The 27,936-nt window shown below is 47.8% G+C and overlaps 2 protein-coding genes across 2 annotated transcripts; both read left to right on the forward strand.

Annotated features, from left to right (window-relative positions):
* The first annotated feature begins 12,866 nt into the window (after positions 1-12,866).
* MT3 (metallothionein 3) lies at positions 12,867-14,538 on the forward strand. The gene is made up of 3 exons (XM_027516521.1): positions 12,867-13,170; positions 13,403-13,468; positions 14,288-14,538. Exons 1-3 carry the CDS (start codon positions 13,140-13,142, stop codon positions 14,395-14,397), a joined length of 207 nt encoding a protein of 68 aa, XP_027372322.1. The 5' UTR covers positions 12,867-13,139; the 3' UTR covers positions 14,398-14,538.
* A 7,505-nt stretch (positions 14,539-22,043) lies between these two features.
* On the forward strand, positions 22,044-23,261 carry LOC113876836 (metallothionein-2). The gene is made up of 3 exons (XM_027516522.1): positions 22,044-22,399; positions 22,692-22,757; positions 23,014-23,261. The coding sequence occupies exons 1-3, from the start codon at positions 22,372-22,374 to the stop codon at positions 23,103-23,105; spliced, it is 186 nt and encodes a 61-aa protein (XP_027372323.1). The 5' UTR covers positions 22,044-22,371; the 3' UTR covers positions 23,106-23,261.
* Positions 23,262-27,936: the final 4,675 nt, after the last annotated feature.

The following is a 27,936-nucleotide window of genomic DNA, read 5'->3' on the forward strand; positions in this document are numbered from 1 at the left end:
AAGTGAAAAGTGAAAGTGAAGTCGCTCAGTCGTGTCCAACTCGTAGCGACCCCATGGACTGCAGCCTACCAGGCTCCTCTGTCCATGGGATTTGCCAGGCAAGAGTACTGGAGTGGGGTGCCATTGCCTTCTCCATGCACAGACTGGTTTCAACCTGAGTCTAGCTGGGTTTGGAGCCCAAGAAATCCCAGAAAGGGGCTAGAATCCTTAGTCACCTCTGGGGGAGGATAAATCAGTTCTCCAAAGGCCTTAACAAGGTGCAAAGCACCTAGATTCACAGGCGTAAGGCTTTTAAAAATCATTTGGTGATAACAAGGACAGAACTGGCAACCCATTCCAGTATTCTTGCCTGGGAAATCCCATGGACAAAGGAGCCTGGTGGGCTACGGTCCATGGGGTTGCAAAGAGTTGGACACGACTTAGGGACTTAAAACAACAACTGTATATACAGGGAACCCTGCTCAAAATTATGTGGCAGCCTGGAAGAGAGGGAGTTTGGGGGAGAATGGATATATGTATATGTATTTGCTTTCCACCTGAAGCTATCACAACATTGTTAATCGACTGTACTTCAATGTAAAATTAAAAAATACTTTGGCAATATACTGATATGTTAAAAACCATAAAATATTTTACCCATTTGCCCCAGTGGTTTCACTTCTGGAAATCTATTCTAAGAGTTCACTGCAAATTCAGGGAAAAAAAAACACAACTTCACTTACTCATAAAAAGTTTCGTTTTCACTATTTACAATTATGAAAAACTGGAAATAACTTCAATTCCATGAAGTTGCTCAATTAAGCCATGGTCTGTGCACACAAGAGGATATAACCATTAAAAATGCAAAAATACAGGAAATGATTACAGTCACAATCTTAAATATTAGGCTACAATTCATTATGCAGGATTTTTTTTTGAAAAAGAAAAACATACCAAATATGGAAATGAACTATACTAAAATAAACAGTGGTTGTGTTCAGATCATAGATGAAATTCTTTAGTTTTCCACTTTTCTATTACTCTGAAATTTCCAAAATTTACTGAAGTAGCATTTTTTAAACAAATACTGTTTGAAAAGGAAAAAATGTGTACTTTGAGCCAGAAATTCTACTTCAAGGAATGTAGTGTCCTAAGAAAAAAATTATGAATGGACACACTCAAAAGATGCCAAGATGTTTATCACAGTATGAAGTATAACAGTGAGGATTTGAAAACAACAAAAATGTTCCAAACTTGGGGACTGGTTAATAAAATTGTGCTCATCTTACTGTGTGTTGATTTTTTTTTTTTTTAAATGCCTCCTCACCCAGAATGTGGGTTCTTGGAGAAGAAAGACACTGTTCCACTTCCTTCGTGTCTGCTCAATAAATATTTGCAATATGAAAGGGTTCACCACTAAATGACTCATTAGGCAAAGGAAGATGCTGGGACCCACAGAATAACTTCAATAATACATACTTAAATCAACCTCTTTTCCTGACCCAGCCTTCAAAGGTGTTCCACAAAAAGAGTGAGTCCAAAGTTGGGCGCTCTCAGTTCTCACGTTGATGTATTCACTCAACAATCAAAGGACATGTAAGGTGTACAGGGAGCTTTGCTAGGCACAGAATCAAGGAGAGAGGAAGGAATCGCTTCTTCCAGCTTCAGCCTTCTGGGACCAGTCCACTGGGGAGACTGTCAGACTACCTTGTACCCTTCTATGGGGCAGAAGGTATCCAGACAAACCCCTGGAGAAGTTCTAAAGACGGCAATTACATTTGGTTGTAGACAAGAGTGAAGACTTCTTGAAGGAGGTGGCCTCGAAGTTTACATAGGATTTTGAACAGGTAGAAATCATGGGCAGGACATTCCAGGAAGTGGCAAAAGTACGAGCAGAAGCATGGGAGCAGGAGAGCCTGGGGCACATTTTTTGGGTTAGCATGGACTACATTTGGTTGCCAGGGTAGGTAGGGGGCAGACCATGAAGAGATAGGAGAAGTAGGTGAAAGGGAACTGGCATCCATCATTTGCTAGTTCCAGATCCTGGAAGATTCCTGAACAGAGAAGTGTTCACTGAGCACAAGGAGCGGTAGCTGCGCAGGTGCAGGAGGGCCTAGAGGAGCTATCCCATGTTGAAGGTCAGGAAGGGTGGCAGTGAGGAGATACCCCTCGTCCAAGTTAAGGAGCAACAGCTGCACTTTGCTGGAGCATGAGATACCATGCCCAAGGTAAGAGAAACCCAAGTAAGACGGTAGGTGTTACAAGAGGGCATCAGAGGGCAGACACACTGAAACCATACTCACAGAAAACTAGTCAATCTAATCACACTAGGACCACAGCCTTGTCTAACTCAATGAAACTAAGCCATGCCTGTGGGGCAACCCAAGACGGGCGGGTCATGGTGGAGAGATCTGACAGAATGTGGTCCACTGGAGAAGGGAATGGCAAACCACGTCAGTATTCTTGCCTTGAGAACCCCATGAACAGTATGAAAAGGCAAAATGACAGGATACTGAAAGAGGAACTCCCCAGGTCAGTAGGTGCCCAATATGCTACTGGAGATCAGTGGAGAAATAACTCCAAAAAGAATGAAGGGTTGGAACCAAAGCAAAAACAAAACCCAGCTGTGGATGTGACTGGTGATAGAAGCAAGGTCTGATACTGTAAAGAGCAATATTGCATAGGAACCTGGAATGTCAGGTCCATGAATCGAGGCAAATTGGAAGTGGTTAAACAAGAGATGGCAAAAGTGAATGTCGACATTCTAGGAATCAGCGAAATCAAATGGACTGGAATGGGTGAATTTAACTCAGATGGCCATTATGTCTACTACTGCGGGCAGGAATCCCTCAGAAGAAATGGAGTAGCCATCATGGTCAACAAAAGAGTTTGAAATGCAGTACTTGGATACAATCTCAAAAACGACAGAATGATCTCTGTTCATTTCCAAGGCAAACCATTCAATATCACAGTAATCCAAGTCTATGCCCCAACCAGTAATGCTGCAGAAGCTGAAGTTGAACGGTTCTATGAAGACCTACAAGACCTTTTAGAACTAACACCCAAAAAAGATGTCCTTTTCATTATAGGAGACTGGAATGCAAAAGTAGGAAGTCAAGAAACACCTGGAGTAACAGGCAAATTTGGCCTTGGAATACGGAATGAAGCAGGGCAAAGACTAATAGAGTTTTTCTAAGAAAATGCACTGGTCATAGCAAATATCCTCTTCCAACAACACAAGAGAACACTCTACACATGGACATCACCAGATGGTCAACACCGAAATCAGATTGATTATATTCTTTGCAGCCAAAGATGGAGAAGCTCTATACAGTCAACAAAAACAAGACCAGGAGCTAACTGTGGCTCACATCATGACCTCCTTATTGCCAAATTCAGACTTGAATTGAAGAAAGTAGGGAAAACCACTAGACCATTCAGGTATGACCTAAATCAAATCTCTTATGATTATACAGTGGAAGTGAGAAATAGATTTAAGGGCCTAGATCTGATAGACAGAGTGCCTGATGAACTATGGACTGAGGTTCGTGATATTGTACAGGAGACAGGGATCAAGACCATCCTCATGGAAAAGAAGTGCAAAAAAGCAAAATGGCTGTCTGGGGAGGCCTTACAAATAGCTGTGAAAAGAAGAGAAGCGAAAAGCAAAGGAGAAAAGGAAAGATATAAGCATCTGAATGCAGAGTTCCAAAGAATAGCAAGAAGAGATAAGAAAGCCTTCCTCAGCGATCAATGCAAAGAAATAGAGGAAAACAACAGAATGGGAAAGACTAGAGATCTCTTCAAGAAAATTAGAGATACCAAGGGAACATTTCATGCAAAGATGGGCTCGATAAAGGACAGAAATGGTATGGACCTAACAGAAGCAGAAGATATTAAGAAGAGGTGGCAAGAATACACAGAAGAACTGTACAAAAAAGATCTTCATGACCCAGATAATCACGATGATGTGATCACTCACCTAGAGCCAGACATCCTGGAATGTGAAGTCAAGTGGGCCTTAGAAAGCATCACTATGAACAAAGCTAGTGGAGGTGATGGAATTCCAGAGGAGCTATTTCAAATCCTGAAAGATGATGCTGTGAAAGTGCTGCTCTCAATATGCCAGCAAATTTGGAAAACTCAGCAGAGGCCATAGGACTGGAAAAGGTCAGTTTTCATTCCAATCCCAAAGAAAGGCAATGCCAAAGAATGCTCAAACTACCACACAATTGCACTCATCTCACACGCTAGTAAAGTAATGCTCAAAATTCTCCAAGCCAGGCTTCAGCAATACATGAACCGTGAACTTCCTGATGTTCAAGCTGGTTTTAGAAAAGGCAGAGGAACCAGAGATCAAATTGCCAACATCCGCTGGATCATGGAAAAAGCAAGAGAGTTCCAGAAAAACATCTATTTCTGCTTTATTGACTATGCCAAAGCCTTTGACTGTGTGGATCACAATAAACTGTGGAAAATTCTGAAAGAGATGGGAATACCAGACCACCTGACCTGCCTCTTGAGAAACCTATATGCAGGTCAGGAAGCAACAGTTAGAACTGGACATGTAACAACAGACTGGTTCCAAATAGGAAAAGGAGTTCGTCAAGGCTGTATATTGTCACCCTGCTTATTTAACTTACATGCAGAGTACATCATGAGAAATGCTGGACTGGAAGAAGCACAAGCTGGAATCAAGATTGCCAGGAGAAATATCAATAACCTCAGATATGCAGATGACACCACCCTTATGGCAGAAAGTGAAGAGGAACTCAAAAGCCCCTTGATGAAAGTGAAAGTGGAGAGTGAAAAAGTTGGCTTAAAGCTCAACATTCAGAAAACGAAGATCATGGCATCCGGTCCCATCACTTCATGGGAAATAGATGGGGAAACAGTGGAAACAGTGTCAGACTTTATTTTTTGGGGCTCCAAAATCACTGCAGATGGTGACTGCAGCCATGAAATTAAAAGATGCTTACTCCTTGGAAGGAAAGTTATGTCCAACCTAGATAGCATATTCAAAAGCAGAGACATGACTTTGCCAACAAAAGTCCGTCTAGTCAAGGCTATGGTTTTTCCTGTGGTCATGTATGGATGTGAGAATTGGACTGTGAAGAAGGCTGAGCACCGAAGAATTGATGCTTTTGAACTGTGGTGTTGGAGAAGACTCTTGAGAGTCCCTTGGACTGCAACGAGATCCAACCAGCCCATTCTGAAGGAGATCAGCCCTGGGATTTCTTTGGAAGGAATGATGCTAAAGCTGAACTCCAGTACTTTGGCCACCTCATGGGAAGAGTTGACTCATTGGAAAAGACTCTGATGCTGGGAGGGATTGGGGGCAGGAGGAGAAGGGGATGACAGAGGATGAGTTGGCTGGATGGCATCACTGACTCGATGGACGTGAGTCTGAGTGAACTCTGGGAGTTGATGATGGACAGGGAGGCTTGGGGTGCTGCGATTTTTGGGGTCACAAAGAGTTGGACACGACTGAGCGACTGAACTGAACTGAACTGATCATGTGTTAGGTGATCTGCATGAAGAATCTCACTTATTGTGCTGGAGAGAGTGTGGAGAAAAGGGAACCCTCTTATACTATCAGTGGGGATGTAAATTAGGGCAGCCACCATGGAAAGCAGTATGGAGGTTCCTCAAAACACTAGAGTCACCATATGATCTAGAAATTCCACACCTGGACATATACCCGGACAAAACCATAATTCGAAAAGATACATTCACCCCCATGTTTATAGAAGCTCTGTTTTTAATAGCCAAGACCTAAATGTTCATTAACAGACAGATAAAAAAAGATGTGATATATAACACATCCACACACACACATACACACACACACACAATGGAATACTGCTGCTGCTGCTGCTAAGTCATTTCAGCCGTGTCCAACTCTGTGAGACCCCAGAGACCGCAGCCCACCAGGCTCCCCCGTCCCTGGGATTCTCCAGGCAAGAACACTGGAGTGGGTTGCTATTTCCTTCTCCAATGCGCGAAAGTGAAAGTGAAGTCGCTCAGTCATGTCTGACTCCTCATGACTCCATGGACTGCAGCCTACCAGGCTCCTCCATCCATGGGATTCTCCAGGCAAAGGTACTGGAGTGGGGTGCCATCGCCTTCTCCCAATGAAATACTACTCATCCATTAAAAAGAATGAAATAATGCCATTTGCAGCAACATGGATAGACCTAGAGATTATCACAGTAAGTGGAGTAAGTCAGAGAAATGCAAATAACGTGTCACTTAGATGTGGAATCTAAGATATGACATAAAAACATATCTATAAAACATGGTACTCAAAATACATAGTAAAGACCCAGCAAATGGTTAACATTATCCATATTAGTCACTAGCAGTTATCTGGTCAAACTACGAAAACTGGGGAGAGATTTCCTTGAGTTCAGAAAGCTAGTTTTTGAAGGAGCTGGAACTAGGAACCAGGGGGCTCTTAGACCAGAGCCCATTCTTCTGCTTCAGCTGCCCCTTTGAACAATATTACTCTTTTAACAATGTATCTACTAATAAATGTCTAGATCTCTCCAAGAAATGACTTTCTTTGCAAATAAGCATGTTTGCAACCTCTTTTGGGTACACTGCTGTTTACTCAGGCTCCTAAACTCTTGGCCAACTTTCAGTCCCAGGATAATAAATTGGGAAACTCTTTAAGAGAGCAATGCAACCGTCTTAATACTGCACTGAACCAATTTCAGCCAGGGATGGGACTTGTTAGGCTTGTTTCTGAGATCACCTGGGGATTTTCCATCCATTAGTTGGTGTGATCCTAAGTGATCTCCACCCCTCAACCCATCTGATCCTGCCTCCTGGCTCCAATCTCATTTAAAAAGATAAGTATCTCCATGCACTCCCTTCTCCCAGGAAGCACTGGGATTGGGTGCAGGGCTCAGGGTGAGGATTGATGTCTGTGACTCAGCTGGTCCAAGCCAACGCCTGTAAACCCATGTCAATCAGAGGGAGCTGCCATTCGGGAAGCCCAGAACTGAGGCTAACAATACAGCTGGGTGTCAGGTAGGAGCTCTAGGGGTCCCAGGCTCCTGCAGAGTCTTCACCGGACCTCATGAGTCTCAGACTTATTTGCAAACAGAAAGAGCCAACATAGTTAGGGCCCTACTCTGAAAGCTTTCCAAGTGCCTTCCAATTTAAGCCACTGAAAAAACTTACCATTTTACCCTTAAGCAACCCAAGACACAGAAATGTTAGCAACTTGCTAGTCACTTGTCACATTATTAGTGTCAGAGTCAGATTGTGACCTGAAACGGGCTGGCACCTGGGACCCTTTGCTGCAGTGCTTGTACGTAGACAAACGTCTTTAAGCAACAAGATACAAATCAACTATGCTGCTGCTGCTGCTGCTAAGTAGCTTCAGTCGTGTCCGACTCTGTGCAACCCCATAGACGGCAGGCCATCAGGCTCCCCTGTCCCTGGGATTCTCCAGGCAAGAACACTGGAGTGGGTTGCCATTTCCTTCTCCAATGCATGAAAGTGAAAAGTGAAAGTGAAGTTGCTCAGTCATGTCCAACTCTTAGCGACCCCACGGACGGCAGCCCACCAGGCTCCTCCATCCATGGGATTTTCCAGGCAGAAGTACTGGAGTGGGGTGCCATTGCCTTCTTCTCAAATCAACTATGAGACTAAAATAATTGCCTGTGTATGCAATTGGGGCAAATTATGAACAAGATACAAGAGGAAAAAACCAGGGACTTGCCTGGTGGTCCAGTGGTTAAGAGTCGGTTAAGAGTCCACCAGCCAATGAGAGCAACATGGATTCGATCCTTGGTCTAGGAAGATCCCACGTGCAACTAAGGGGCAACCAAGCCCATGAGCCATAATTACTGAAGCTCACACGCCCTACAGCCTGTGTTCTCCAACGAGAGAAGCCACCTCAGTGAGAAGCCCACACAGCACAACTACAGAGTAGACCCCGCTCATCACAGTTAGAGAAAATCAAGGCACAACAATAAAGACCCAGCACAGCCAAAAATTATTAAATAAAAATAAAACAAAGAAAAAAAGACCAAAAACCCACACAGCACCATCAAAGGCAGACCACCTAGGCCATCCCTTTGGCCCGACATATGGACCCCCTCCTCCTCTCACCTCATAGAAGGAACCAGCTTGCCCCCTCTCAGGGAGAAAGCATGGGAATCTGTCACTTGTTTTTGCTCCCCACTGCTGCAGCAGGAACCCTAAAAAGCCTTGCCTAAATTCTTTGTCTGGTCTCATCAATTCCTATTGACGAAGGAGGTTAGGAACCTTTCGGTAACAAAGGCAACAGCTTGACTTCAGAGCCACTCATTCATTCATTCAGTAAATATCTCCTGAATATCTCTGATGTCCAGGACACTATTCCAGGCACTTTATATGTCCACGAAAAAAAGAAATGAATTCTTCATCAGATTACAGTGATTAAATTTTAGTAGGGGGGAGATAGCAATAAGTTTTACCAATGATTTAGTTCACTAAAAGGTGTTAAATGCTATGAAAAAAGAAAAGACAGAGCAAAGTATGGGGGACCGAGGTATGTGTTGCCATTTTAAGGGTGATCACGGAGGCGATCAAGATTTGAGCTTCATGGAGGCAGCAAGATTTGAGATTAGAAGAAAGAAGGGAGCGAGCCATGTGGATATCTGGGGAAGGAGCATCACAGGCATAGGGAACACAAACAAAATAAATTTACACTGAGAATTAACAAGGGGTCAGAGGGAAATGAAGGTGAGGTGATCGGGAACCTTCTGGAGTGACGCACCTACGTGAAATGCTCTTTGGAGGTCACAGAAGCTGAGAAAGAAGGATGAGAAGCCTGGTTCTGTGAAGAATTGGCAGGTAGGGGTGGGCAAGAGGGTATTTCAGAAGAATGTTGTGGCTTTCAGATTTCTCAAAATCCTGGCCACCCTTGGGTGTGGGTGATATATTAAGACTCTACAGAGAAACAAAACCGTAGGCAATCTACACATACAGAGTGACTCATTTTAGGAATTGACTTACTGGATTATGGAGGCTGAAATGTTCCAACATCTGCCATCTGCAGGGTGGAGATCACCTTTACAGCCAATGGTGAAATTCAATCCGAGTCTGGAAGGCTGGGAATGGAGAAGCCTATGGTCCCAGTCCTAGTCCAAAGGCCCGAGAACCAGGAGTCAAAGGGCAGGAGGAAATGGATGTCTGAGATCAGGCAGAGAGCAAATTCACCCTTCCTCTACCTCTTTGTTCTACCTGGACCCTCACTAGATTGGATGACGTCCACCCACAATGGTAAAGGTGATCTTTACTCAGTCTTCTGATTCAAATGCTAATCTCTTCCAGAAACGTTGTCACAGACAGCTCAGGAATAACATTTAATCAGCTTTCTGGACATCCCTGAGCCCAGTCAGGTTAACAAGATTAGCCCTCAGGGTGAGAGCTGGTTCTCCTAGCTCTGAAACCTCAATTCTGAGGAAATCTGAGCAGTCCAAGGGGAAACGGCAGGCAGACAGCTTGGCTTGAATGTTAGGTTGCACACCTAACCTGGCACTAAACCTTCCAGATAGCGAGACCTCGAGTACTGTCAAGCTTAGGGCCCAGGCCAGAGAAGTCTAAGGCCTGAGGGCCCTTAGGCAAAACGAAAACAAACAGGGAACAGACAGCAGTGCTCGAGGTGGTGGAATTGAAAGTGCCTGAAGCCACTGTTGCGAAGCCACCTGGGCTTCACGTTAAATACCTTGGGGTTGTTGTTGTTTGGTCACTAAATCATGTCCAGATAGGAGATGATAGTGTCTCCTCTTTGGACTTTTTTTCTTCCTTCTTTTTCCTCTTCCTTCAACTTTATCGAAACTGAAGACTCATGAGCCAACACGTGCAAAGCCTGGAGAAAGCTTAGCTCGCTCCTTGTCTGAGGCCATTTGGAGGCCCCCTGGAAGCCAATATTTTTGAGGGTGCAGAGTTTCCAACCAACATTTTCAAGTGCTTGTCCAGCTCTGATTTAGAAGAGGCTCAGCTTTGCCAGAGGGGAGCGGAGTAGGGCCTGGTCTGTCCTGGCGAGTCTCAGTCACTCCATCTTCCTGGGAAGCAGCCTCAGGACCACCTCCAAAGGGGGAGGGCTGCAAATCCTCCACAGGTATTGACCCTTTAATCAAGAGAAATTGATAAGAGGCCAGGCAAGGCTTTATTGGGTTCAGGCTGCAGCATGAGGGAGTGAGAACAAGAAACAGGTGTCCTTGCTCGCTCTCCCAGGAGGTTGGGTTGGTTCCTTAAATGGATGAAGTTAGGGGTGGCTCTGGTTGGGCCAGAGGGGTGGCTTAGGTGTGCTGTGAGCAGGGATCATGCACAGTACCCTGATTTTGCTGTGTGCGGAGTTGTTTCAGTCGTGTCTGACTCTTTTCGACCCCATGGACTTCAGCCCGCCAGGCTGCTCTGTCCATGAGATTCTCCAGGCAAGAATACTGGAGTGGGTTAAGCCCTCCTCCAGGGCATCTGCTCTGGGCACCTCCAAAGTGGCGGTCAGTTTGTGGCCCTCCTGTGTCTCTTTGTTCCTAATTGCCCCAACTGTGCATGCATGGTTATTTACAGTTTCATACAGTTTCTTTGTAAATGAAGAGACATTTGTCCAGGTTCAAGGGCAAGCCCTCTGATAGACAGTCCCAGGTGCCAGCCTATCCCAGTATTTCTTTTTTGAAAAGTGGAAGTTGGGTGTGAGAGGTGACCATGTCTCTTTGGGAGGACTTGTGGAGGCACTTCCATTCTTGAGGAGGCAACGGGTTGTTGTTGTGTAGTCGCTAAGTCGAGTCCAACTCTTTGCAACCCCATGACTGTAGCATGCATGGAATGCATGAAAGTGAAAGAGGAGAGTGGAAAAAGTTGGCTTAAAACTCAACATTCAGAAAACTAAGATCAGAGCACCCAGTTCTGTCACTTCATGGCAAATAGATGGAAAACGATGGAAACAGTGACAGACTTTATTTTCTTGGGCTCCAAAATTACTGAAGATGGTGACTGCAGCCATGAAATTAAAACTTGCTTGCTCCTTGGAAGAAAAGCTATGACCAACCTAGATAGCATATTAAAAAGCAGAGACATTATTTTGCCAACAAAGTTCCGTCTACTCAAAGCTATGGTTTTTCCAGTAGTCATGTATGGATGTGAGAGTTGGACTATAAAGAAAGCTGAGCACAGAAGAATTGATCCTTTTGAACTGTGGTGCTGGAGAAGACTCTTGAGAGTCCCTTGGACTGCAAGGAGATCAAACCAGTCAATCCTAAAGGAAATTAGTCCTGAATTTGTGAATTGGAAAGGAGTGATGCTGAAGCTGGTGTTAGAGAAGACTCTTGAGAGTCCCTTGGACTGCAAGGAGATCAAACCAGTAAATCCTAAAGGAAATTAGTCCTGAATTTATGAATTGGAAGGAGTGATGCTGAAGCTAAAACTTCAATACTTTGCCACCTGATGCAAAGAATGGACTCACTGGAAAAGACCCCAATGCTAGGAAAGATTGAAGGCAGGAGGAGAAGGGGATGACAGAGGATGAGATGGTTGGATGGCATCACCAACTCTATGGACATGAGTTTGAGCAAGCTCCAGCAGTCGGTGATGGACAGGGAAGCCTGGCGTGCTGCAGTCCATGGGGTCGCAAAGAGTCTGACACGACTGAGCAACTGAACTGAACTGACTGCAGCCCAACAGACTCCTCTGCCCATGGGATTTCCCAGGCAAGAATACTGGAGTGGGTTGCCATTTCCTCCTCTAGGGGATCTTCCCAACCTAGGGATTGAACCCATATCTCCTATATTGCAGGCAGATTCTTTAACTGCTGAGCCACCGGGGAAGCCCCTTAATGCAGGGTTCCTGGGAAAAATTTTGTTTTGTTTACTGTCTCTAGATGAGCGTTGCCTCTGTGAGGCCCAACACAACCATGTGAAAGGTGCTTACACTACAAGCAGCAGAAGTGAGGCCCCCCCATGTTCGGGACTGGGGGGTGGTAGGTCACCATGTGGCTGCCCTTTCTGAAATACCATCAGCAACCCTTTCTCCTCCTCCTTTAACCCTTGGCCAGTTGTCTAATGCTGTCCTTTGCTCCTCCATTTCCTAGGGATTAAGTGTCCTGACTTGCTGAGTGAGGACACAGTCTTATAACAAAAGACATGAACTGTTCTGTGTCCAGCTTCTGCGGCTGCTGGCCCCATCACTCCAGTCTCTGCTCCCATGGTCACATCGTCCCCTCCTCTTCTCGTCTCTGTGGACCTTCTAAGGATGCTCATCACTGGATTTAGGGCCTATGTGGATAATCCAGGATGATCTCATCTCAAGATTCTTAATTTAATTACATCTGCAAAGCCCTCCTTTCCAAATAAAGTAATAACCACAGATTCTAGGATTTGACATTGATATCTCTTGAGCGGCCAGTTTTCAGCCAACCACAGGCTCAAGGGACTCAGAAACTCAGCAGGAGGAACAGATAAAAGGAGAGAGGCTTCCCTCTGAAGCTGAGATGCAGCCACCTAGCATCACCACCCCTCCCCCCCAAAACTGCCGCTGGTCACCCCAGTCCTGCACTGCAGGGCTCCCAGAGCAGGTCCTTCCCGAGACAGTTTGTGAGGGCCCTTAGGTGGGGGCGGGGTGTGTTCTCTCCCCATCAGACACGCAGTCCTGGAGCAGCGGAATGGCTCAGCGCACCCTGGGAATCCCAGAATAAGGGATGACGGCGGTGGAGAGAAAGAGAAGCAGGAAAGGGCTGGGAAATAAGAGAGCCTTTGCTCTCCCTCCGCCTTCAGAGGCGGGAAGTGTGCACTTTCTGCGGGGAGGCGGCTGCAGCGGTGGACAAGGGCGGACAGGCGGGCGGGGAGTGGTCCCTGGGCACACGGTGGGAAGTACGTGACTGAGCGCGCACCCGGCTGTGCACACGGCAGCGGGGTGGGGTGGGGGGAGCGCCCCGGCCGTGCACACGGCGGGGGACACACGGCGGGGGTGCGGGGAGCGCTGCCGCAATGCGCGCCTCCGCGCAGGTTTGCGCTCCCGGATGGAGAGAGGAGGGGCGCGCGCCTAGAGGGCTGTGCCAACGCGCCCCCGCCTGGGGCTATAAAAGCCTCGCCACCTGCTGCCGCCAGTGCATCCAATTGCCCTAGAAGCCGATTCGCCTGCTTCGGCGGTCGCTCCTCTCCGGCATGGACCCTGAAACCTGCCCCTGCCCTACTGGTGAGCCCCCGCCCCCGCCCTGCGGCACCGCGAGCCCCTTTGCTTGCAAAGAACCCTACGCCTTTGCTCAAGGACATTTGGGGGAAGGGACCCTTAGTTCCCATTTTGAATCTCCTGAAGGACGGGCATGGCTATATCCCAAAGGGCACTGAGGCTGGGTACCCCATCTCCCTTTGGGCCTGGCCCCACCCCGTGTTCTAACCCTTCTTGTGCCCCCCACCCCGCCCCCCAGGTGGCTCCTGCACCTGCTCCGACCCCTGCAAGTGTGAGGGCTGCACGTGCGCCTCCAGCAAGAAGAGTGAGTGCGGGGACCCCTCTGCGCCGCCCCCCCCCCCTCACCGGTCCTCCCCTGAGCACCACGCCTGTCCACGTAGGCACGCAGCGGCCCCTCGGCCGGCTGTGACACTGCGTTGACTCTGACGGGAAGAGAACCACCCAGAGGCCTGAAGACTCAGTTGCAGGCCCTGCTTCAGTGATTGTTACCTTGGGCCCAGGCAACAATTTGTGGATTCCCAGAAGGTTCTAATGGGCAGTTAGGATGCAGAACTGCTCTCCTGAGCCTACTGCTCCCCTCCAGACCTCCAGCGCCTGGGGAAACATTGGTGAGGCCGGGGGTTAGCTCTGGAGTTGAGGTCCCTTGGGCCCTCTCAGGCCTTTGTGGATCCCCTCAGTTTTACCTCCCCTGAATCTCCCCCAAAGCAGTGTAATACGCAGGGGAAAGGCACCCTTGTTTGTGTATTAGACTAGGCATATGCCCTCCATGAATCTCCTGGCCCCTACACTTGCACCTTATCTGCCCCTGCAGGTTCGTCCTTCAAGGTCATTTCCCCTGGGTGTTTCCTCCTTAAGGCCTGGTTCCCCCTAGCATTGGCCTCACTCCACCGTCCCCAGGGCTCCTGGGCTCATAGATGGGGCTGTGGGCTAGTTACTGGCTACCCTTCCCCCATGGGAGCCCAGTATGTAGCTGACACACCAGAGATGCTGAGTCAACCCAGGTGTAAGATGAGGAAGCGGGGGGCAGTGACCTCTGGCGCCCCTCCTTTCCCCCCTTCCTTTTGATGGGCACAGATGGGGGGGGACAGGCCATCAGACTGGGCGTTCCCCATTTTATCTGCAGGCTGCTGCTCCTGCTGCCCCGCAGAGTGTGAGAAATGTGCCAAGGATTGTGTGTGCAAAGGTGGAGAGGGGGCCGAAGCTGAGGAGAAGAAGTGTAGCTGCTGCCAGTGAGGATGTGCCCCCTGTCCCGTGTGAAACGTGTGTAAATAGTACTGGGTGGCCCAGTGCCACCTGCCCCGTGGTGAGCCTGGCAGTGTGTCCCCTTCCCTGCAAGGCACTGGCAAGTGACAATAAATCCTATGAATGGCATAAGCCAAGGACTGGTCTCTTCTTAAAGGGGAAGGACGCCAGGGCGGGGGTGGGGGTGGGGGGGTGGAAGGAGCCTCATCAGAAGAACTGCCCAGTTGGAAGATAAAATCGGGAGACTGGCCACTGGTCTGTTTGGGACTGGGAGGACATTCTCCCACCTTCAGATGGCACATGACTCTCCTGCCAAGTCAAGCTGAACTCTGGGGAAAGAGGGGAGACCAGACTCATATGGGTCTGTTTCTTTTTCTGCTTCTCAGCCTCACAGTCTGCATCTGTACAGTGGGACTTGTTGCTGTTGCTGTTTTCAGTAAGTCGTGTCCAACTCTTTGCGACCCCGTGGACTGTAGCCTGCCAGCCTCCTCTGTCCATGGGATTTTCCAGGCAAGAATACTGGGGTGGGTTGCCATTTCCCTTTCCACAGGAACTTCCCGACTCAGGGATCAAACCTGTGTCTCCTGCTTGGCAGGCGGATTCTTTACCACTGACCCACCTGAGAAATCAATGGGGTTGGGGGAAGTTAAAACCGGACCCCAGCCCCAAAGGCCTGCAGTTTCTTCAATTTTCTAGCCACTCCTGCAAAGCTGCCTGTTTTCAGAGTCGTCAGAGGCGAGGCCAGGAGGCCCCGGGGCCTGCCTTGGCAGACTGTCATCTGTGTTTCCAAGGTCACCACCCTGAATAGCCTGTCTCCCCAAACAGATTGTTCCACTCCTTTTCAAACCTTCTCATTTGGCAATTTGTGTCCAGCTCCTTCTTTCTTCGGGGGAGGTAGGGTACTGAGAGCTTTAATCCACAGTGGTTGTGGCGCAATCCTAGATGAAAGGGAACACTCCGGTCTACCTGGGTTGAATGGAAAAGAAAAAGTCCTGGGAAAGAAAAGTATCCCAGCTAAGTGAATGGAATGCTGTAAACATGTCAGTTTTCCTCCACGTTACTTCATCAGGATGATCCATTCAAAAGTCCACCAGGATTTTTTTTTTAACCTAATAGGCTGTTTTGAAAAGAAAAACAGTACAAGAAAAGCCAAGCCAGTTTTGAAACAACAAAAAAGGCCTGCTCTAACCAACCCCATGGCAGGACTTGTTCTAAAGCTCTTAGAATTGGTGTCAGCTTAGGAATAGATCAATTGGACAGAAAGGATGGTTCAAAAATAGACCCCAGTGCAGCTGCAAAAGTGATTAAATCAGCGGCGAAAAGATACACTAGTTAGTGAAAAGTGTTGAAACAACTGCCTACCCCTGTGCCTATCAGATAAATAATTTTCAATCGATTTAAATACCCAGGAGCAAAATCAAAGCCTTAAAAGAATTTGGAAGAGGAAGACAGGACCATGCTGAGTACTATGGGGTGGAGATGACTTTCCCCGCCCTGGCCTCACCCCATGGCTTGTGAGATCCTAGTTCCCCATCAAGGATGGAACCCATGTCCCCGCAGTGGAAGCACAGAGTCCTAACCATTGGACCACCAGGGAATTCTGGGGGTGACTCTCTTAAATAAGACACCAAAAAGATGAATAAATGTGAGATTATCTTGTGCAAAATTCTTTTAAGCACACTGTCTTACTTGATCCATACAACTCTAGGAGAATGGTATGACTATTTTACCCATTTAACAGATGGGCCAACAGGGCTTGGGGTAAAACTTGTATGTGGTCTGTTGAAAGATAAACTGAGGCATATTAACATTTTTAAGAGTTGATTTGAGCAAATGCCTATTCAAACTGGGCAGCGTTGAATGTAGCAGATAGATTGGAGCTGTGAGGAACTGCACGAAACAGAAGACTTTTATAGTCAGCAAGACACAAGGAAGTTATAACAGGCAGAAAAGCTGGTTGCTTATTGCAGTTACTTTCCTTCAGGGGGTGGCAGGGCTTTCTCATGTAGATTACCAGATGATTCCTGAATGATTAAAGATTCCATTTCTGGAGGGCCAAAGTCTCTGGTGACATGGAGCTTAGCATAAGCAACTCCAATTTTGAGCCTGCTGTCCTGTGTTTCATTTCAGTTCAGTCACTCAGTTGTGTCCGACTCTTTGCGACCCCATGAATCGCAGCACGCCAGGCCTCCCTGTCCATCACCAACTCCTGGAGTTCACCCAGACTCACGTCCATTGAGTCAGTGATGGCATCCAGCCATCTCATCCTCTGTCATCCCCTTCTCCTCCTGCCCCCAATCCCTCCCAGCATCACAGTCTTTTCCAATGAGTCAACTCTTCGCATGAGGTGGCCAAAGTACTGGAGTTTCAGCTTTTGCATCATTCACAAAACTATAAGATGGTGGGCTTTCCTGGGGCTCAGTAGTAAAGAATCTGCTTGCCAAAGCAGGTGATGGGTCCGATTCCTGGGTCAAGAAGATCCCCTGGAGAAGGGAATTCTTGCCTTGGAAATCCCACAGACAGAGGAGCCTGGCAGGCTACAGTCCATGGGGTTGGAAAAGAGTTGGACACAAATTAGCAATGAAGCTCGAAGGTGGTAGAGGCAGGCTTTGAACCCAGGCTGTCTGACTAAAACCTAATCATGCTTGTTTCCTCTGCTTCTGGCTTGCTTTGTGTTACAAAAAGCATCAAAACAAAGCTAAATCACTTCATACCCACTAGGAGAGTGTCTGTCCCTTTGGGCTAGTATAACAAAATACTATAGACTGGGCAGCTTACAAACAGCAGAAATCTATTTCTCACAGTTTGAGAGGCTAGAAGCCTGAGATTAGGGGGCCAGCATGGTTGGGTGCAGCCCCTTTTCTGGGTCAAAGGCTTCTCATCGCATCCTCACATGGTGGAAAGGACTAGGGGCTCTGTGGGGTTTCTTTTATAGAAGCACTAACCCCATTCATGAGAGCTCCACCCTCATGACCTTAGCACCTCTCAAAGGCTCCAGAGGATACAAACACTCAGACTATAGCAGATGACTACTATCACAAAACAAAAATGAAACTACAACCACCACCCAGAAAATAGCAACTATTGACAAGGATGTGGAGAAATTGGAACCCTTGTGCAGTATTGGAGAAAATGTAAGATGAAGGTTCCTCAAAAGAATAAAAATAGATTTATCTTATGACCCGCAGTTCCACTTCTGGGTATATACCCAAAAGAATCAAAAGCAGAATCTTGGAGGGTATTTTAACAGTAGTTACTCAAATTTAAAACGCACACGCCTTCAACCCGGGAAGTTCACTGCCCATCGTTGGTATCCACAGAAGCCTCAAAACAAGCCAAATAACCTTCAAGAGGGAAGTATAAGATTGGTCATATGAGCCTCTAATAAAAAGAATGCTCTAAGGCTCTGGGTGCTGCTATGGAAAGGCCACCACAACTTATCATTTAGTGGGGAAAAAACAAGATGTACATGTAGTGTAACGCTAATCACATTAAAAGGGAAATTTAAACTATATATATGTGTGTGTGCATGTAATATATGTAAGGCTGTCTTTGATAAGCGGTGTGTGATGGTGGTGACAGAGGAGCCCAGGGCATCAGTGATCTGAAGGAAGACCTTGGAGAAGTAGGCCAGTTCATCACCTCCATAATGTTGACGATCTTCTCACGAGAAATATACTGTTTCTATCCCACCAGCTAATCTGTCAGAATCCATCAGCCTCTGTCCCTACTGCCTTGGTGAGAGGAAACTATCTCCCCAGGCCGTCCCTTCATCATCACCAGCTCTAATGGCCAGAGAGGCCTTTTCCTGCCCAGAACAGAATCTTTATCCCTGGTTCTGCCCTTGGAAACACAGACCACAAGTCTAATTTCTTCTTTTCAGTATGGCATAAACATGTAGTTGTGGAGTCAGAGAGTCCTGGGTTCAAATCCCCACACTGCCACTTCCAGCTGTGTGACCCAGAGCTGGCCACTGTACAACTCTTCAGTGTCTCGTCTGTAAAATGGAGAGACTAACAGCTGAGGTCTAAGTGAAGTCAACTCAGAGTGTTCTGATGCATAGTAGGTGCTCAATATTATGTCCCATGACGACTAGGGCAGATTGGAGATAACTGCAAGCGTTCATTCCTCCCATCAAGACCTGGGGTCTTCATCCCTTCCCCTCAAATCTGTGGCTTCTTGGCCAATCAAATGTGGTGAAAGTGACCTCTGCTAGTTTCAGGACTCAGGGCTTAAGAGACTCACAGATACCGCTCCAGTCTCTTGGGACTTTCACCCTCGGAGCCCAGAGCCAAATTTAAGAAACCTAATTGCCCTGTGGCCAAATGCTGAAGAGACCACAAGAGGGAGCTCTGGTCTCTAATTCCTGCTGAGTTCAGCCCTTTAGCCCTGTCTGTGAGGGTGCCAGACACGTGAGTGGGCGCCAGACCAGCCCGTCCACCGACTGAATGCCACCAAGTGACCTCAGATAGTGATACACTAAACAAAAGAATCACCCAAAGGAGCCCTTCTCAAATTTCTGACCCACAAAACCAAGAAAGAGAATAAATTCAGTTCAGTTCAGTCGCTCAGTCGTGTCCGACTCTTTGCGACCCCATGAATCGCAGCATGCCAGGCCTCCCTGTCCATCATCAACTCCCAGAGTTCACTCAAACTCACGTCCATCGAGTCGGTGATGCCATCCAGCCATCTCATCCTCTGTTGTCCCCTTTTCCTCCTGCCCCCAATCCCTCCCAGCATCAGAGTCTTTTCCAATGAGTCAACTCTTCGCATGAGATGGCCAAAGTTGGTTCTTGTCTTAACTTGCAAAGTTTTGGGTGATTAGTTGCACAAATCAAAGTTACTCACTCAGTTGTGTCCAACTCTTTGTGACTCCATGGACTGTAGCCCACCAGGCGCCTCAGTCCATGGGATTATTCAGGCAAGAATACTAGAGTGGGTTGCTATTACCTTCTCCAGGGGATCTTCCCGACCCAGGGATAGAACCTGGGTCTCCTACATTGCAGGCAGATTCTTTACCCTTCTTTACATGTCACGAACATGTCCTGAGAGCCCACAGATGGAGCCTATTCCATCCAAATCATATGGGCTAAGCATAGGAAAGAGCAATTCTACAAAGGAAGGCTAAGGATACTGTCACAGGGGAAAGATGAATGGATGACTCAGCAGTAGAAGTAGGCTTCATTCTAGATGGCGTAGTACTATTAATGCAGGCTAAGGCCACACCATTGCCTCACACTGATGACTCACACCAAATCTGCATTTAACACTCCTCGCTTCACACTGCTTGGCTTCATTTTCCTCACTTCCTACCACGTGAGGAGGGCAGGCATCAGAAGGGCAGGCGCTCTTCCTCTCCACCCCTATCCCCCCAACATAGTGAGGCTTTCAGGAGTACAGAGATGAGCAAAACTGGGCCTGGGCTGCCCTTCACCTTTGTTGATTGGTCATCCCTTCCCTCACAGAGTCAAAATGACTCAGAGAGACAGCTTCGACCTGAAAACAAATTTTACTGCCAACACAGATGGCCCAAACCCAGGGCTTGATTCAACACTTTTTGGGCCCCAAATAAGCTTTATTGTCTTCCTCATAGAGTCGGACTGTTTCCCCTGAGTGGACAAGTGACCATCTGGCTTATGAGAGATCTTGAAATTTTCATATAATGCACATGCACATGTAAATAACAACAAAACCTACCCACCATCCAAACAGCGGCCCTTCCATGCTCTTGGTCCACGGGGCTGCCAGACAGCGAGATTTCTGAGACCTTGGCTCTCAAATCAGAGCATGTTTGCATGTGAGCCTCCAATTCTAGTACAATCTAATTATTTGACAGATGAGTAAACTGATGCTTGGGGTGGGGCGTGGGGAGCCCCGGCCCATAACAGCCCCAAAGTCACTTAGCCTGTGAGTGGTGCAGTGAGCATTAGAATTAAGTCCTTCTGACAGTTCAACTTTCCTGCCCTGCTTGGCGTTTCTGGGTGACCACACAGGTTCAAGAGTGGTGAAAAACAGTTTTTTTTAACTTTCATTTTGTAATCAGCCCTAATGCTGGGGGGAAGGGAGGCTGGGAAGGGAGGGCACATGGATGGATTTACCCTCATTAATTGATTTGACAAATATTTATTAAGTACGGTAGTAAACTTGACCCTGGGCTGAGAGCCGTAGACACATATCAGGGGCAGTGAGTTCTCTTGGTGTTTTCAGCAGTGGCAAAGGTGGAGGGACCCAGACACGGATCCCAGAATCACACACGTTCCAACACATTACACACACAGGAAGCACCAGGAAGGAAAAGAACAGGCTATTTACCAGCATGTTCCACAGGCTAAGTCAGCGGCTAGGTCAGCTAGTCCGTAGCTGACCTAGGTGCTAGGGTCAGGACAGGCTCCCAGCAGGAAGTGATGTTTGAGCTGAACTGTGAAGATATTTCCACAGGACTTTACAGTAAATGCTCTGAGGACACCCTGTCCTCTGCCCACCTCCTCACTGAACTCCCCACTGCAGCAAATAGCATTCTCTAAGCCCGCTACTTTCCAGTAACCTGGTCCTCCGATGACTCGCTCTGGGCAGGATGATCTAAGATCCGTTGCTTAGTATTCAGACATGTGCCAGCAAGGGAGCAGGATGTGTCTCCGCAGAGAGGAATTTGGACATCACCTCCCCACTTCCCCTCTGCATCCACTGGGGAAGAAGTTTCTTGCGGGGTTTTTCCCTTCCCAATGTCCCAAGGCAGTGCCAACTTCCCATTGCTTCTTCTAGGCGCTGGCATACAACTCCTTCCTCCTCCCCTGCCTGGGGAAGACTTTCTCACCCTCAAGCCCAGGGTGCTTGCCCATCTCCCCCCAGGTTGGGCTGGGTCTCCCAACTCTTGCCCCCTGCCCCCATCCTAGCCACGACTCTGGTATTACTTTTCCCCATGCCCCAGTGAGGCTGCCCCCATGACTCTCAGTTTCCTGAGCACAAAGCTTGTGGCTTCCTGATCCTTGGTCTGCCCTGGTGGTGATGTCTACCTTAGAGGGACTTCAGCATCTGTTGGGCCCATTGATTTGAATCACCAGGCTCTGCCACTCACTAGCTCTGTGACCTTGGGAAAGTTACTTAACCTCTGGGCCTCCATACTCTAAAATGCGAATGATGACTAGTCCTTACCTCACAGGGTTGATGGAGGATTAAATAAGAGCTCCTACATAACAGGCTTACTGACTCCCCCATGGCAGCTACAGTACAACATCAATAATCATCCCATGGATTCAGTAGGAGGCTACAAAAATTTTGAGTCTTCACAGGTACAAAAAGTTTTCTGTAATGTCCTGAGTTCCAACCTTTTTTTCCACCCGAGCTGGATGGCATCACTGATTCAATGGACATGAGTTTGAGTAAACTCCGGGAGTTGGTGATGGACAGGGAGGCCTGGAGTGCTGCAGTCCACGGGGTCGCAAAGGTTGGACACGACTGTGCGACTGAAATGAACTGAACTGAACTGAACTGAACAGGATCCTCAGGATCAACTCTACTCAGGCCCGGCAAGCACAGGGTACAGAGCAGGGGGCAGGGGGAGGGGAGGGGCGGGAGAGCTGGGGGAGGGGCAGGCGGTGGCGGAAACTCTGCACACGCTGAGCGCAGGTGCCAGGGGCTCGGCGCACGGCCCGGGCCGCCCTGCACGCGGTGTTCCCCGCTCTGCGCCCGGTCCGCCCCTCCATCGCCCTGGCGCACGTAGGGCGGCTTCTGGGAACTGATGCCTGGCGGCCCGTGTGCACAGCTCGGTGAGCCGCGCGGCCCGCCAGTGACTCAGCGCGGGGCGGGTTCAGGCAGCTCCCGGCCCCGGAGGGTTTTTGCACTCGTCCCAGCTCCTTTCCGCTATAAAGGCAGCCCACCGCCCGCTCCGCTCCAGCACGCCCCTTCGACACCCTCGCCATCCTTTGCTCAGCAGTCTCCGGACCCCAGCCTCCAGTTCAGCTCGCCATGGATCCCAACTGCTCCTGCACCGCGGGTAAGGACCTCTGGTTTGGGGCTGGGTGTCCATCGCAGAGCTAGAGGAGAGTCTCCGACTTCTCATCACTCACTTTCAGAGCACTGTTTGCCCATTTCGAAAGGGTTTCCGTGTACCCTTCTCTCCTCTGAGTTCAACTAGGAGACCCCGTTTGACTGATAAGGCGATTCGAGTTCGTGGCTCGCCCAGGTTCCCACGAATTTGTTGTGGAACGGGGACTCCAACTCGGGCTGCTAGCCCGCATGCCCGCGTTCGGTTCTCAGGGGTCGTTCTTGCATCTTTCTCCTGGCAGGTGAATCCTGCACGTGTGCCGGCTCCTGCAAATGCAAAGATTGCAAGTGCGCCTCCTGCAAGAAGAGTAAGTGGGATTTTCTCTATGTCTACCCCTCACGCGCCCCACTCCCCGCGCCCAGCACCACACCCCCCCGCCCTTGCAGGAGGATTCTTTACCGTCTGAGCCACCAGGGAAGCCCCTACACCACTGGAGGGGAATTTAAATAGGGCAGTGGGTGCCCCTTCCCCAGGGAAGGCGGAGCCTCCACCGGAGAGGGCGGGAAACCTTAACCCGCTGTCCCAGGCGCTCATCAGTGCCTCCGCCCCCTTCCCTTCCCCAGGCTGCTGCTCCTGCTGCCCCGTGGGCTGTGCCAAGTGTGCCCAGGGCTGCGTCTGCAAAGGGGCTTCGGACAAGTGCAGCTGCTGTGCCTGAAGGCGGGGAGAGCCTGCTCCCCGGTGTAAATAGAACAACGTGTACAAACCTGCATATTTTTTTTTAATACAACCTGACCCGTTTGTTACATCCCTGTTTTTTTTTTTTTTTTGGTCCTATAAAATACAAGAATGATAATAAAACTGGTTGGCTTTATTCTGACTGTTTTCTTTGACTTGACCAGGGCTTTGGTGAGGGATGGGGCTAGAAGTACAGAGACTTGGTTTCTGGATGGAACTGTTAACCCCTGGCAACCTAGTGCCTTGTTTGAGCCACATTTCCGCACCAGCTTCATCTTCTGTAAAATGGAAGTGCCTCACGGCAGATGCTACAAGGGCACTGGGCACATGTGGGGTCCCCTCTGTTTTCAAGTTAAGGGTTGGTGGCACGGAAGCTGCTCAATCTAGAATTTTCATTCTGTATGGTTTCCCTGTTCAGTTTCTGTTCCTCTTGGGTTTTAGGCTTGAAAGTGACTAAAACCTGCTTGAATATAAATGGGGCTTCTAAAATAAATCCCTGTGGTGAAGGGACATATTTTACTTCCCATCCATCACAGATCTAAACATTGGTAAAAATAATAATAATGATTACTATAAAAATGCCATAAAGGAACAACACAAAGCCCATATTTTTAGATTCAACACACATCATTTCAATCACTATATGAAGAACAAGCAAAATCAGATTTTAAATTACTGCACAGGGGGACTCCCTGGTCCAGTGGCTAAGACTTTGCAATCCCAATGCAGGGGGCTTGGGTTTCATCCCTGGTGGTGTACCTAGATCCCACATGCCATAACTAAAGATCTTGCATGCTGCAACTAAGATCATGTGCAGTCAAAAAAAAAAAGGAATGCTGCGCATGCATTCATCAAGTGTCCAAGAGCAACGGGAAACAATTCATAAAATAGCCCCAGTGTGTGGACCCCACCTTGCACAGCACTGCCTTCCCACTCCTGGCATCCACACAGGGAACAGACACTTGACTTGCCCAGTGCCACTCACAATAGACCCACTGCCCTGAGATCTCCCTGCTGGGACTTGGCGCTCAGTCTTTGGAAGCTGTTCCGTTGCTCAGGCTGAAACTGGTCCCTCCAAAATCCAGCCCTTGGCTACCTGAAAACAGCAAAGTAACCAGGGATTCGGAGGGAATTACCCAGCCATTTCCCATGAAGAGGGCGGATGCCTGAGAACTGGATCCAAATGAGAGTATTTCATGTCTGCCAGAGCTAGGTGATGGCAGTTTGGAGGGTGTGGCGGTATTTGTTAGGCACGACTGAGGTGCCCAGTGACTTGTAATTAATGCCAACGGTTAGCCCCCCTGGCTGCTTGCGGACAGAATTGCTATTTGATGTCAAATAAAAGGGAAAGGCAAGTCATGTGGCCCGGAAGTCAAGACCATACTCGTTCACAGGTGCCCTAGGTAAAGAGGGGATCCCAGGAGTCAGCCTGTGCTGAGGGCATGGGTGTTGCAGTTCACAGCCTATTTTGGCATGAGTGGTAAGCCCTGGGCAAGTTACCCAACATCTGAGTCTCCATTCTCCCATTGAAAAAAAAAAAAAAATATATATATATATATATATATATATATATATATATATATATATATATATATATATATTTCTTTCTTTTTGGCTGTGCTCTTTGTTGCTGCGTGGGTTCTTCTCTAGTGGTGGCGAGCCGGGGCTGCTCTCTAGTGGTGCTGCATGGTCTTCTCAGTGCAGCGGGTTCTCTTGTTGCAGAGCACAGGCTTGGTAGTTGTGGCACATGGGCTTAGCTGCTCCGTGGCGTGTGGAATCTTCCTGGGTCAGGGATCAAACCTGTGGCTCCTGCACTGGTAGGCGGGATTCTTTACCACTGAGCCACCAGGGAAGCCCCCATTTTCCCATTTGTGGAAAGGAGATTATATCTCTATGTGGGGATTAAATGATAGTGTCCTGGCTTAATAAACAATGGCCTTTCTGATCACTATATCCACACTGACATTCATGGAGAGAGAATCCTTTCAGCTCCCAACAAGCTCTTGGGGAAAGACTCATTGGTTTAGAAGTAATACTCTGGGCTGGAGGTTAAGGATGGGATCGGAAATTTGCTGATCTGGTGCCAAAGGGAGTATGGATGACCTCTAGCGAGCACCCCCAGGACAAGATGCTGCCACAGCGTTTGGACACATTCCCAACCATGTCATCTGATCAGCACAGGAACCAGTGAGAGCGTAAATGTGCAGGCTGGAGTGAATATGCCAATTTCAGAGAGGTTAAGTAACCTGCCCAAGGACACACAGCTCAGAGGTCAGAGGCCTGAACCTATACTAAGCTGATCTCACCCCCTGGCCACAGCTGGTAAATTATGATGTCACTGAATGCTAAACCCTGCCTCTCACTATTCAGAGGGAGAAGGACCTTTTGAAAAGGTCTGAATGTGCTCCTGACTTGACACGTGGGGAACTGAATTCCAGAGAGGTCACAGAGCTGCCTGCTCAGTGCGCTCCCACTGCTGCCCCCGTGCCAGCTTTCAGCATCCTTGTTGGTCGTGTGAAGTTGGGGTGAAGGAGCCTGGGTGGGGGCAGCATGCTGCAGTCAGCCTGCGAGAGTACCAATCCGACCTTCGTCATAGGACATAACCTCTCTGTGGCTCAGTCTCCTCCACTGTTGGAGGGGCAAAATAAAAGCACATGGCTCAGGGACTGCCCTTGTGGTCCAGTGGCTAAGACTGCACTCTCAATGCAGGGGGCCCAGGTTCAATTCCTGGTGAGGGAACTGAATCCTACATGCGACCGCTATGACCTGGCACAGCCAGATAAATAAATATTTTTTAAACAAAAGCATATGGGTCAGGAGATTAAAGAACTAATACATGTGAAAAACTTAGTATGGTACTTGGCATGTGCTGAGTGGTCTATAATGTCTGGTGAGTGGTCTATAATGTCAGCTATTTATTATCATCATTATTATTCATAACATCGCGGCTATTCAAGTACCCTCCAGACACAGAAGCAGTGCTGGTGTGCCTAGATGTATGTCCTGTGGTCTTCATCAACCACTTGAGCATGTGACCTGTGGTCCAAAAAGAGTCAATGATTCTCACAAAATTGTGATCAGCACTGGGGGTTTATAACCCCGAGCACAACAGTCTGTGCCCTTATGGTGCATACAGACAATTGCCTGCGATTTCTGCTACCACACTTGCACCAGTATTTTATTTAACATTTAAATGATTTATATGTTTTAAAATATATTTGTATCAGCATCTCCAGAGAAACAGAACCAGTAGGTTGTAGATAGACAGAAAGAGAGAGAGACAGCGCCAGATTTAAGAAATTGGCTTATGTAACTGTGGAAACTGGCACGAAATTTGCAGGGCCAGCCAGCAGCCTGGAAATTCCAGTAGGAGTTGATGTTGGTTGCAATCCTGAGTTTAAAGGCCATCTGGAGGCCCAATTCTTTCCAATTCAAAAGACCTCATTTTTTCTCTAAGGCCTCCACTGATTGGATGAGGCCTTCCACATTATGAAGAGTAATCTGCTTTTCTGTATACTGATTTAAATGTTAATCATGTCAAAAAAAAAAAAAAACACCTTCACAGCAACATCAGGCTAGCGTGTGTGGTCAAGGACTGGGTATGATAGCCTAGACATGTTGGCACGTAAAATTAACCATTATAGACCATCACTAGTCACCCATACAACTTCTTCAGTTCAGTTCAGTTCAGTCGCTCAGTCATGTCTGACTCTGCCACCCCATGAATCACAGCACGCCAGGCCTCCCTGTCCATCACCAACTCCTGGAGTTCACTCAAACTCATGTCCATCGAGTCGGTGATGCCATCCAGCCATCTCATCCTCTGTCATCCCCTTCTCCTCCTGCCCCCAATCCCTCCCAGCATCAGGGTCTTTCCCAATGAGTCAGCTCTTCGCATGAGGTGGCCAAAGTTTTGGAGTTCAGCTTCAGCATCAGTCCTTCCAATGAACACCCAGGACTGATCTCCTTTAGGATGGACTGGTTGGATCTCCTTGCAGTCCAAGGGACTCTCAAGAGTCTTCTCCAACACCACAGTTCAAAAGCATCAATTCTTTGGCGCTCAGCCTTCTTCACAGTTCAACTCTCACATCCATACATGACTACTGGAAAAACCACAGCCTTGACTAGATGGACCTTTGTTGGCAGAGTAATATCTCTGCTTTGCAATATACTATCTAGGTTGGTCATAACTTTCCTTCCAAGGAGTAAGCATCTTTTAATTTCATGGCTGCAATCACCATCTGCAGTGATTTTGGAGCCCAGAAAAAAAAAATCTGACACTGTTTCCACTGTTTCCCCATCTATTTCCCATGAAGTGATGGGACCAGATGCCATGATCTTAGTTTTCTAAATGTTGAGCTTTAAGCCAACTTTTTCACTCTCATCAAGAGGCTTTTTAGTTCCTCTTCACTTTCTGCCATAAGGGTGGTGTCATCTGCATATTTAAAGTTACTGATATTTCTCCTGGCAATCTTGATTCCAGCTTGTGCTTCTTCCAGCTCAGCGTTTCTCATGATGTACTCTGCGTATAAATTAAATAAGCAGGGTGACAATATACAACTTATTAAACTATACTTAATCTCCCAACAAAGGCAATAACAAGGTCATGCTTCTGTCTAACACAACTACCTTACCTACAACTGAAAATGTATAAAACTGTCCTCAAAGGAGGATGTAAAGTCCTTGTGTGATGGTCACTTTTGAACTTGCTATCATGTAACTTAAATACTGTGATATTAACAACACATAAATACTACAATGTGCAGTCAATACATTCTATGTTATATGAGAAGGGAACAAAAGAGGGAAGA

The sequence above is a fragment of the Bos indicus x Bos taurus genome, chromosome 18, assembly GCF_003369695.1.
Source record: "Bos indicus x Bos taurus breed Angus x Brahman F1 hybrid chromosome 18, Bos_hybrid_MaternalHap_v2.0, whole genome shotgun sequence".
In the NCBI taxonomy this organism is placed as follows: Eukaryota; Metazoa; Chordata; class Mammalia; order Artiodactyla; family Bovidae; genus Bos; species Bos indicus x Bos taurus.

Excerpts from the sequence above, each read along its gene's own strand:
- MT3 (XM_027516521.1), top strand. The coding sequence starts at position 13,140 with ATGGACCCTGAAACCTGCCCCTGCCCTACTG. Across the intron at positions 13,171-13,402 it reads AACCTGCCCCTGCCCTACTG|GTGGCTCCTGCACCTGCTCC; the intron begins GTGAGCCCCCGC and ends CCCGCCCCCCAG. Across the intron at positions 13,469-14,287 it reads GTGCGCCTCCAGCAAGAAGA|GCTGCTGCTCCTGCTGCCCC; the intron begins GTGAGTGCGGGG and ends TTTTATCTGCAG.
- LOC113876836 (XM_027516522.1), top strand. The coding sequence starts at position 22,372 with ATGGATCCCAACTGCTCCTGCACCGCGG. Across the intron at positions 22,400-22,691 it reads CAACTGCTCCTGCACCGCGG|GTGAATCCTGCACGTGTGCC; the intron begins GTAAGGACCTCT and ends TTCTCCTGGCAG. Across the intron at positions 22,758-23,013 it reads GTGCGCCTCCTGCAAGAAGA|GCTGCTGCTCCTGCTGCCCC; the intron begins GTAAGTGGGATT and ends TCCCTTCCCCAG.